General features: G+C 49.5%; 1 protein-coding gene across 1 annotated transcript in view; it reads left to right on the top strand.

The window, feature by feature from the left end:
- Nucleotides 1–818: 818 nt before the first annotated feature.
- The window catches only part of LOC102817294 (protein-tyrosine sulfotransferase 2-like), a 21,993-nt gene continuing 10,604 nt past the window's right edge, over nt 819–12,207 (top strand). Inside the window, exons 1-2 of the mRNA XM_006869191.1 lie at nt 819–896; nt 5,228–6,148. Of these exons, the coding sequence (XP_006869253.1) occupies nt 5,307–6,148 (842 nt within the window). The 5' untranslated portion in view covers nt 819–896; nt 5,228–5,306. The remainder of the gene's footprint in view (nt 897–5,227; nt 6,149–12,207) is intronic.

Genomic DNA, 12,207 nt, shown 5'->3' with positions numbered 1-12,207 from the left:
TCCCACCTCTAGAAAAGCTTCAAGTGCCCTGTTCCTAATTGGTTTTCTTTGTTCTGCAAGCAGCTCCTGAAACCCAAGAGGACAGCCCCATCGCTGCCCATGCCCCTGTAGCTTGAGAGGGGCGGGGAGTAGGGGGCTGGTTGCTGTGGTTACACCTGGGCACCCTCTCCATCTGGGATTTATTGTACTCACTTCCTTGTATTTGGCAATCCCAGGCGCAACTGGAAGAAATGCTGGCCCACCCTGCACCATCCCACAATGAGTTCTGCATCAGACTTTTGTGATCCATAAGGTTTTCACTGATTGATTTTCAGACATAGATTGCCAGCTCTTTCTTCTTAGTTCCTCTTAGTTTGGAAAACTTAAACCTACTGCTGTCGAGTCAATTCTTACTAGTGACTCCATGAGGCAGAGGAGAACTCTTCCCTACAGTTTCCGAGACTGTCAATCTTTATGGGAGCAGACAGCCTCATCTGTCTCCTGTGGAGCAGCTGGTGGATTTGAACCACTGACCTTGAGGTTAGCAGCCCAATGCCTAGCCTGCTACGCCACTAGGGCTCCTAAGTCCAGAGATTCTGCTGAAATCTAGATTTACCTGTTGCCATCAAGTCCACTCAGATTCATACATGTATCCCTACATGTGTCCGGAGCTGCACTCCATCGGGTTCTCAAGGGCTGATTGTGTGGTGTTGTATCACAAGGCCTGTGCTCTGAGGTGGCTCTGAGTGGTCTTTGTTAGCAACGGTCGCATTAACTGTTGACAGCACCCCAGGGCGATACCCCTCTGCTCCCACTCTAATGTAGCATATCTTTCGCCCCTGCAGGGGTCTGACAGCAGACAGCCTTGGCGAACAGGATCAAGGGCTGGAGTTCAGAGATGAGCATTTCCAGGGGAGGTAAGTGCCCTGCGGAATCCCTGTTCCTCTTGAGACTGCCTGACTCAGACATCTCCATGCCCTGAGTCTTTGTCAGCTGAGCAAAGACCCCAACCAGCTCGCTCCTGTCTGTCTACCCAGCAGGGTGGAAATCCTGTACCAGAAAGAGCTGGGTTCCCACGGTGTGGAGAGGCCAGCTCTCTGCTCCTCCTGATCCCTCAGGAAGTCAGACTTTGTGCGTGATTGGGTAGACAAGGCTGCGGTCTAGAGAGGGCAGGGGATGTGCCTGGATCACAGAATGAATTCAGGTTCTAACCCTTTGGCCTTGCATTCTTACCACTATTCACCTACAAGGTCTTCAAATCCACAGTAGCTTCTTAAGGAAAAGCTCTTAAGCTCATTTTCTAGAGGAGCTAGAAACTCAGAGAGGTGAAACCACTTGTGCAGAACACCAGCAGGTAGAAGCAGAATTTAAACCTGACCAGCTCACTTGGAGCTGTATTCTCCTGTCCTCCCAAGCTGTGTGACCTTGGGCTGGTTGCTGCATCTCTCTGAGCTGCCGGGTGGGTGAGGCTTTCCTACTGCAGAGGGAGTAGTGAGGGCCCCGATCATGCATGGGAACCCTGTAACCCAGTAAGCGCTCAGTAATTGCAAAAACACACAACCCAGGCACTTCATTTGACATCTAGGGACTCTCATCAAATGCATGGCCCACCGTTGGCAAAACTGGTAATTTCAGAACAATTTCCTTGTTCTGTTTAACCTCTCCCAGGAAGTCACACATGTACACATACAGACACGCACACCTCACACACACACCTACAGACATACATTGCCCACCACCTACACACACCTACATACACATGTATGAATGCATACATCACACACATCCACACATGCATGCACACATTTCCCATACGTTTACAGACACATACCTCTCACATGTTACAAACACAGCATGCATACCTCCCCCCGACACACACATACCCCACATGTTACATGCAGAGACACATTACACACTCAAATACACACCTCCCATAAATGCATTTGTGTGCACACACCTCACAGTTACCATCCACATGTACATGGTGGTGGTTATGTGCCATGGAGTCGGTTCCGACTCATAGCGACCCTGTATAGAGTTTCCGAGGCTGTTAATCTTTTTGAAAGCAGAAAGCCTCATCTTTCTCTGGTGGAACAGCTGGTAGTTTCAAACTGCTGACCCTAGCGGTTTGCAGCCCGATTCGTCACCACTGTGCTACCAGAGCCCTTTCCACATGTATATGTTGTTATTGTTAAGTGCCATAGAGTCGGTTCCGACCCATAGCGGCCCTGTATAGGGTTTCTGAGGGGCAGCTGGTGAGCTTGAACCACCAACCTTGCAGTTCAAACGGCTTTGCAGTCTGACTCATTAACCCACAGCACCACACCAGGACTCCTCCACATGTATATTTGTTGTTGTTGTTAAGTGCTGCTGAGTCAATTCCAACCCATAGCAACCCTGTATAGGGTTTCCAAGCAGCAGCTGGTGAGCTTGAACCACAGACCTTGCAGTTCAAACGACTTTGCAGTCTGACGCATTAGCCCACAGCACCACACCAGGACTCCAAAACATGTACAGAATCCCACATGTGTATACACATGTGCGTTCATGCAAACAGAAACACAGACATGTACTATCCCCCCACAGACATATATGCATGTAGACACATGCATCCCATTCATGCATATGCACATATATGCACACACACAGGAACACCGACATATCCCCCACACACAGACATTTCTTAAGAGCAGAATTAAATCTCTGATTTCAGGCTGACTGGAACCTCTGAAAGCGGGAGTCCACAAACCATAATCCTGTGCTCTGCCTTAACCTTAGGCCTCAACACCACAGTCATTTCACAGAACCTTGTCAGATGGTAGGTGATTAAACTATTTCATGTAGAAGAAGTAGTTCTTTCCCCCAAAGATAATCATTTAAAGATGTAAAAGGGTTGCCTTGATCAAACATGAATCTCTCTCATGAGAGCGGTATAACGTTTTGTTCTATACCTAGTTCACTTGATCAAACATGAATCTGCTCCCAAAGCAATCCCCTAACTTCTTGTTCTGAGCCTGGTTATTTATAACCTGCTTCCGCACTGACTTGGCTTATGAAAGTCTACGCAAAACCCTCTTTCTTCTGGGGCAGTCTCAGCTTTGGGTGGACACTGCTTCCCTAGTTTGCAAATCATGGTAAGAATAACCTTCTGTCATTTTGTTAAAATTTAATTCAGTCCTCTATTAACAATACACACACATCCACATCCATACAGACTCACACCCACAAATCTCCCACATATGTATGGACACACATACTTCAACACACACATACACACACATAGAAGCGGTCTTCACAAAGTTCATGGGAAAATGGAATTCAAAGGTTTTGGAATTTTTCCATGAATTCTGTGAAGCCCCTTCATCTGTCCTCACACATACCCCAACGCACATACACACACATATCCACACAGACACAGTCTTGTCCATACCCTCAGATCCATCCCCTCTCTGCACAGCCCTTCTACACACCTACACACACATGCACACGTGCTCATAGACCCCTCCCACAGAGCCACACACATATGTCCACACTCACATGTCCTATGCACCCTTTCCTGGAAGCAGTTTCCTTCAACCCACTCACCTCCATTCCCCAAAAGCTCCATTCCCCAACTCACTCCTGCATGCCAGGCAGGCGGACCGAATGCACTAATTTTATTTAAAGTGTGATTGATCATCAATGCTGAGCTGATAACCAATAGAATTCTAGGATCCCTGGTGGTGCTGTGGGTTAAACATTGGGCTGCTAACCAAAGAGTCAGTGACTCAAACCCATCTCCTCAGGAGAAAGATGAGACTTTATCTGCTCTGATAAAACTTGACAGTATTGGAAACCCTCTGGGGCAGTTCTGCTCTCTCCTGTAGGGTTGCTGTGAGTTGGAATTGGGTTTGGTTTTGGTGTGATGTTTTTCTGTCCTAAGGAAGAATTCCAGGGAGTGCTTGAAGGATCCGTGGGTTTCTGGGTGGCTTTGTGTACTGTCCGGCCCCCCACCCCCAACCCACCAGAGTCATCCTGGAATGATATTTTCCAAACTCAGGTTCTTAATTAAACAATTAAGCACTAGACCACTAACCAAAAGGTTAGTGGTTTGGATCCACTCAGAGGCACCTCAGAAGAAAGCCTTGGCTATCTGCTTTCAAAAGGTTCAAACATTGAAATCCTCTAGAGCACATGTTTACACATGAGGTCACCACAATTGACACCTCGACATGTTTCCATGCGGAGCATCCTTGGCAGCTAACTGATACTCAGAGCGACCTCGGCCAGTGACCCCAGCTAGTATCCCTGTCTGCCTTATCTTTGCTTCTCAGAGCCCTCACTGCCGCCTTGTGAGGCTAGTGGCCCCACCCCATTTTTTCTGCTGAGGAAACTGTGGCAAAGAGGGGGAAGTGAAGCTCGAAGAGCCAGGTCAGGAAGTGCTAGGGCCGCCACAGTTCCCGCCCCACCTCCTGGCCTGACTTGGCTGTTTATTTCCTACAAGGGCCCCCCCACCCCCGAGAGCCCTAGCGCTTGGGTGAATCAGGCTAGCTCTGAACTAGAGTCTTGTTGGCCTTGCTGGGAACATCCTTCTCTCCCATCTTCATCTGACTATTTCCCATCCACTGTTCAAAATGGAAGGAGCCCTGGGGGTGCTGAGGGTTAAGCATTGGACTACTAACCTCAAGACTGATGGTTCGAACCCACCAGCCGCTCCATAGGAGAGAGATGAGGCTGTCCTCTCCCGTGAAGACTGGCAGCTTCGGAAATTCTAAGGAGTGGTTCTAGGCTGTCTTGCAGGGCCACTGTGAATCTGAATCGACTTGATGGCTGTGGGGTGTGGTTTGTTTTCACGCTCTTAAGGACAAGGTGCTGGTGACACAAGGGTTAGACACTCACCTGTAATCGGAAGCTTGGTGGTTCAAACCCACCAGCAGCTCCACAGGAGGAAGAAGAGGCAGTCTGCGCTCTAAAGATTATAGTCTCAAAAACCCTGGAAGGCTGCTGGTAGGGGCTGCAGTGAATCACAGCCTGGGAGCTCTAGGGAGCCGGTCTCTGATGCACACACAGGGTCGTTGAGTTGGAACCGACTTGGTGGCAAGGAAGCTGGGGGGCACCAGCCAGGGCCTCCCAGTGGGCAGTGGCAAGATGGGATCTGAACCCCAGCCCTCCCAGCCTCAGAGCTCTCTGGTTCAGAGACCCTGCTGCTACCGTCCACGCTGTACTCGCCCACAGGCCTGCTTGACCTTGTGTGTCTCTCTCTCCCCAGATGTGAGCCCAGCCGGCCACCCACTGAGCAGTTGCTGAAACAGGCCCCCAAGCTGGGCCTGCCTCACCCCCGGCCTAGCATGCGCCTGTCGGTGCGGAGGCTGCTGCTGGCAGCTGGCTGCGCCCTGGCCCTGGTGTTGGCGGTCCAGCTGGGCCAGCAGGTGCTGGAGTGCCGGGAGGTGCTGGCGGGCCCGCGGGGCCCCCGGCGGACCATGAGGCCAGAGCAGGAGGAGCTGATGATGGTGGGCACGAACCATGTGGAGTACCGCTACGGCAAGGCCATGCCGCTCATCTTCGTGGGCGGCGTGCCCCGCAGCGGCACCACGCTAATGCGTGCCATGCTGGATGCTCACCCCGAGGTGCGCTGCGGCGAGGAGACCCGCATTATCCCCCGCGTGCTGGCCATGCGCCAGGCCTGGTCCAAGTCAGGCCGAGAGAAACTGCGTCTGGACGAGGCGGGCGTGACGGACGAGGTGCTAGATGCCGCCATGCAGGCCTTCATCCTGGAGGTGATCGCCAAGCACGGTGAGCCGGCCCGCGTGCTATGCAACAAGGACCCCTTCACGCTCAAGTCCTCCGTCTACCTGTCCCGCCTCTTCCCCAACTCCAAGTTCCTGCTGATGGTGCGGGACGGCCGGGCTTCCGTCCACTCCATGATCACCCGCAAGGTCACCATCGCCGGCTTCGACCTCAGCAGCTACCGCGACTGCCTCACCAAGTGGAACAAGGCCATCGAGGTGATGTATGCCCAGTGCCTGGAAGTGGGCAGGAGCAAGTGCCTGCCCGTATACTATGAGCAGCTGGTGCTGCACCCCCGGCGTTCCCTTAAGCTCATCCTCAACTTCCTGGGCATCGCCTGGAGCGACGCTGTGCTGCACCATGAAGATCTCATCGGCAAGCCGGGTGGTGTCTCCCTGTCCAAGTGAGTGGTGCCCCCAGTGCTGCTGCCTGGCGCCTGCCCGGGCTGTGTGGCCAGGGGCAAGCTACTGTACCTCTCTGAGCCTCCGTCTCCTCAGTAACAATGCAGATCTGTGTGGGGTCTGGTTAAGAGTTCAATCTCCAACTTGATCACCCAGCTCTTATCTCTATGGGATTGAACCAGTGGCTGTTGTTCTCTGAGCTTCAGGGTCAGTATCTGAAAAATGGGAACACCTGTCTTTTCTGGGAGAATCAGCAAACAGTGCTCTGGGCTGCTCCCTTCAAGGTGGCGGTTCAAACCCACCAGCTGCACCACAGGAGAAAGATGATGCAGTCTGCTTCCCTACAGATTGAGAGCCTCGAAAATGCAGTGGAGCTACTCTGCCCTTTTGGGTCACTGTGAGTCAGAATCAACTCAAGGGCAGTGGGTTTGGTTCTGGCTTAGGAGTGGTACCAGGAGCCCTGCTGAAACATTGGGTAAGCACTTGGCTGCTAACTGAAAGACTGGTGGTTTGAACCTAGTAGCCATATCACAGGAGGAACATGAGGCAGTCTGCTCCCGTAAAGATGGACAGAAACCCCTCCTCAGTGGCAATGCGTTTGGCTTTTGGATTTTATTACTTTTGTAGGCAGGTGGTGGTAAGAACAGTTTCATAGCATAGGCTGGCTGGCTTTGAATCCCAGCAACACCACTTCCGTATGCCCTGGGGCAAGCGACTTCCTTTTCTTTGCCTTTGTCTGTCTTCTCATCAGTAACTCAGAGGTGTAACCAACCTACCTCCTAGGTAATTGTAGCATCAAACACAAGTTGACCAGTTGCTGTTGAATCCACACCCACTCATGACGACCTCACGTGTGTCAGAGTGAAACTGTGTCCCACACGGTTCTCAACGGCTGATTTTTTGGAAGGCGATTTCTAGGCACCCCTGGTTGGACTTGAACCTGCAAACATTTTGGTGGGCAACCAACCTTTTGCACCACCGAATACATTGTAGGTGCTGCTGTTTTGACTACTGCTATTCCTCTTGTTGCTATTATCTCAGGGTTGATATTGCTGTTACTGGAATAATTCACCACCCTAATTCTCTGGTAGCGTAGTGGTTACGACTCGGGCTGTGAACTGCAAGGTCAGCGGTTCGAAACTACCAGCTGCTCCGCGGGAGAAAGATGAGGCTTTCTACTCCCGTAAAGATTTACACCCTCGGAAACCCTGTACAGGGTCGCTATGGGTCGGAACTGACTCGATGGCACTCAACAACAACAATTCCTCTTGTTACTATTATCTCAGGGTTGATATTGCTGTTACTGGAATAATTCACCACCCTAATTCTCTGGTAGCGTAGTGGTTACGACTCGGGCTGTGAACTGCAAGGTCAGCGGTTCGAAACTACCAGCTGCTCCGCGGGAGAAAGATGAGGCTTTCTACTCCCGTAAAGATTTACACCCTTGGAAACCCTGTACAGGGTCGCTATGGGTCGGAACCGACTCGACGGCACTTAACAACAACAATTACCATTACCATTGTCTGCTATGTGACTACCGGCAAACACTATGTCCTCTATTCCTCACAGCAATCGTTTCTTGTCCCCGTTTTGCAAATGAGAAATCTGGATCTCAGAGAGAAGCCCCTGACCTAAGTCCACCCAGCTAGCCAAGGTGTGCTGCTGGGATTTGAACCCCGATCTCTCAAATTCCAAAGTAGGTGCTCTGTGCCTGTAAGCTCTCCAGGTTCTGGACACTACCTTCTTCCGTCTCTCCCTCCCTCTGTCCCTTGCCCTCAGCCTCCATCCTGTGGGGACCCATTCCTCGCCCGAGACCCAGAGCATATGTAGGGTGTAATAGCTAAGTACTGTGTCCCCGCAAGTATCCACCCTGATCAGTCCAGGGTGTCCTTGAAAGCCCAGCACAAGGGTGGCCCTCCCACTTGGACTCAATTCCTTCATGCGGCCAGCACAAGTGGATGATATTTAAAAATAGACATTTCTTTCCTCACAGTTACCAAGGTGAAATGTCCAAACCAGGGTGTTGGCTTCAAATCCTTCTTTGTTAATAGTCTTAGGCATTCCTGGGTCCATTGACTTGTAGATGGTCCTCACGTGACATCTGTCTTCCTCTGTGTGTGTGTGCACGTGTGTGCACGTGTGTGCATGACCCTGTGTCAGTTCTGTTCTTTACATAAAGCAGAAGTAATTGGGCTTCAGATCCACGCTACACTGGATGGATTACGTTCCACTAGATTATACTGCATTCGATATAAGATAATTACATTTGTAGGTATGGTGGTTAAGAAGGAGTGTGGATGGTACGAGTAGTTTGTGATTGGTTGCTAATCTAAATGTTGGCAATTTGAACCCACCCAGAAGTTCTGTGGAAGAAAGTCCTTGGTGATCTCCTTCTGTAAAGATGACAGCCAAGAAAACCCTAGGGTGCTCAGTTCTTTCACACACAGGGTAGCCGTGAGTCAGAATCCACCTGATCATAACAGAGTTGTTGTTGTTGTTAATATAGGGGCTATAGGATCCCAACATCTATTCTTTTGGGTGGGTGGGGCACAATTTGCTCCATAATACCCTTTCTCCCAGGGCTGGAGCAGCCAGCCTCCATCTCCAAGTTCTCTGGGCCCTGAGCAGAGTGTGTGTGTGTGTGGGGCGGGGGGGGGGGGGGGGCTCAGAGCACCTCTGCCCTGGCAGTATGATTCGTGGCAGGAATGTCAAAGTAAGCTGTCAAACTGTCAAACTGTCAGATGGCATCAGAACTTGGCGAACTTCAGGGGGGATAATGACCAAGATGGGCTCAGAGCTGAGTCCCAGGAGGGGAAGGTCAGACATGCCTTGACTCCCCAACTCTTTCACCTGACACTGTCCCGTCCAAGTCACTCCCCACTTCTCTTCTGGATTCTGTAATCCACTAGAGTGACCACAGGGAACTCAGACCATACATAGAGTTCAGTGGTCTATTAAGCAACAGGGTACAGCATGGCATCAGGATCGGTGCAGACCAGCTCTGCACTCTTCTCAGTGGAGTATGGCTCCCCTCGGCCCCTCAGGATAGATCTCCCCTCAGCCACCTCAGGACAGGCTCCTATTGCCATTGACACCTGTCACCACAGCTTCTTCCACTAGGCCCCTTCAGACCTGTAGATGCCTTCAGTGTTAAGAGCCCTTGAACTCTTAAGAGGTAGGCGGGTTCTTGCCTCGCCTCTCTGCTTTTCCCTCTTTCTGCTGCCTTTCTGCTTACTGTCTTCCCGTTCCTTTCTGTCTGACCCTCCATGGATGGGGCTGACTGCATATACCAGAGGGCTTCCAAAAGTTCGTGGAAAAATGAAATTGAAATCTTTAGAATTTTTCCACAGACTTCTGGTGTGGCGCTGTGGGCTAATGCGTCAGACTCCAAAGTCGGTTGAACTGCAAGGTTGGCGATTCAAGCTCACCAGCAGCTCTTTGGAAACCCTATACAGGGTTGCTATCGACTCAACAGCACTTAACAACAACAACAATGTATGCAATACGTGGTCAGTTTCTTAAACTGACGAGTTGCCTCTACTGAGGCCGCAGACACTTCATTTACTTGTTGTTAAATGCCGTCAAGTCGGTTATGACCCATAGCCATCTTGTATAGGGTTTCCGAGGAGCGACTGGTGCGCTTAAACCAGCAACCTTGCTGTTCAAACTGACTTTGCAGTCTGACGCATTAGTCCACAGCGCCACACCAGAACTCCACCAGGCTCCTTAGGGACCCTATAACTTGACAGAAAGTCAAGCGGCTCACAGTTTGCTTAGGAAACATCAGTCAACCTGGACAAAAGTAACAAACCCTCTAAGCTAGAAAACTAGGGCAGAGGGAACTCCTCTGGGCTAAAGACGAAAATCTCTCAGTCTGTTTTTCCAAAGAACCAAGACTAAAAGACATAAGGAACTCTTGTCATCACATTATATCTATACTAAGGAGCCTGGTGGTACATTGGTTAAACAGTGAGCAGCTAACCAAAAGGTCCACTCAAAGGCAGTTGGAATGCTATATAGTTGGATTAAGTGAATGAGATATTGTTGATCCTAGAGCAGGGATTTTGTATATTGTCATGTCAAAAAATAGATTACCAACAGGATATATCTTTGTCACAGAATATTGGAGAATAGACTAAAGGAGATACAACTGATAATCCCACCATCTGTATTTTGATAGAGCGTAGTGGTTACGAATCAGGCTGCGAACCGGTCAGCAGTTCGAAACTACCAGCTGTTCCGCAGGAGAAAGATGAGGCTTTCTGCTCCCATAAGATTTACAGCCTCAGAAACCCTGTATAGGGTTGCTATGAGTCAGAACCCACTCCACAGCACACAACAAGTCCTTTATCATAGCATAGTGGATTATGAGCTGGGCTGTTAACCACAAGGTCAGTAGTGCAAAATCTACCAGTCACTCTGCTGGACGAAGATGAGGCTTTCTGCTCCCGGAAAGATTTACAGCCTCGAAAACTCTGTACAGCGTGGTCTGTATGAGTCAGAACAAGCACACCACCACTAGTCCTTTGTCAGGGCATATTGATAAAAATGGAGTCCTATTGGACATAGCATGTATGTCCCTAATTCACTTTATCTATGGCATTCAGCACACCTCTGTGACAGCATATTGAATGGCTATATGTGGCACTGTCGGTTAATGCGCTGGACTGAAAGGTTGGCATTTCAAACTTACCAGCCACTCCTCGGAAATCTATACAGGGGCACTATGAGTTGGAACCAACTCTCCAGCACTTCACAACAACATACTATTCCAGTATGTTATCACCTTGTTTATTTAGCTTACTATTTCAGAGTCCTGGTGTGGCACTGTAGGATAAGTACTGGACTGCCAAGCTGCAAGGTTGATGGTTCAAACCCACCCACTGCTCCTTGGAAACCCTGACAGGGTCACTGTGAGTGAGAACTGACTCAGTGGCACTTAACAACAACATTGTTGGGCACTTATTTTACTTAGAGCCACAATCAGTGCTCATGGAAGCAGCAGTCTAGAAATCAAACTATGTATTGCATTGGGCAAATCTGCTGCACACGCCCTCTTTAAAGTGTTGAAAAGCAAAGATGTCAGTGTAAGGACTAAGGTGCGCCTGACCCAAATCATGGTATTTTCAATAACCTCCTATGCATATGAGAGCTGGACAATGAATACGGAAGAATAGAAGAACTCATCCACTTGAATTATGGTGTTGGTGAAGAATGTTGCATGTACCACCAATTGCCAAAAGAACAAGCAAGTCTGTGTTGGAAGAAGTACAGCCAGAATGCCTTTTAGAAGCAAGGATGGCAAGACTTCATCTTTACACGCATTGGACATGTTATCAGAAAGCCCTAATCCCTGGAGAAGGACATCATGCTTGGAAAAACGGAAGGTCAGCGAAAAGGCGGAAGACCCCTAAGGAAATGGATTGACGCAGTGACTGCAAAAGTGGGCTCAAACATAACAGTTGGTGAGGATGGCCCAGGACCAGGCAGTGTTTTGTTCTGTTGTGCATCGTGTTGCTATGAGTCAGAAATGACTCGACAGCACCTAAAAACAACATTGTTGGGCACTTAGGTTATTTCTGGTTTTATTGACTTTTATCAGGCATTGCTGCTAGGAATGTTCTGTTGTTATGGCCACATTATTCTGTACTTAAAGTCATAGAGATACAAGTATTGTGCCAAAGGCCATGCTCATACTTGAGACTTTGGATACACATTGGGTTGGCCTGAAATTTACATCCAGGGCTCCGAACTCCAAGCCTGTACTTCTCCCACCACTCTGAGGGCTTCTCATTGCCAAGCCTGTCTTCCTTCTGCTACATCTTTCTGTCATGTGATAGTTAGAATGGTGGCATCTGGAAATGTGCCCTCCACCCCACCCTCAATTCTACAAGGTGTTTGAACTATCATTGGTAAGCTCTTCAGAATCTGGGTGACTTGGGAAGCCTGGTCCAGGAGAACGCACAGAGGTATCTATGAGTTGCTGGTTATTACTTTGGCATGGAAACAAACTAAATATCCATATCTAGAAGAATATGGGAAGGGAGCTTTTATATATTCA

Source organism: Chrysochloris asiatica, unplaced genomic scaffold, assembly GCF_000296735.1.
Source record: "Chrysochloris asiatica unplaced genomic scaffold, ChrAsi1.0 scaffold00128, whole genome shotgun sequence".
NCBI classification, from domain to species: Eukaryota; Metazoa; Chordata; class Mammalia; order Afrosoricida; family Chrysochloridae; genus Chrysochloris; species Chrysochloris asiatica.
The sequence above is the reverse complement of the archived record's forward strand: the minus strand, read 5'-3'. Positions and strand labels throughout refer to the sequence as shown.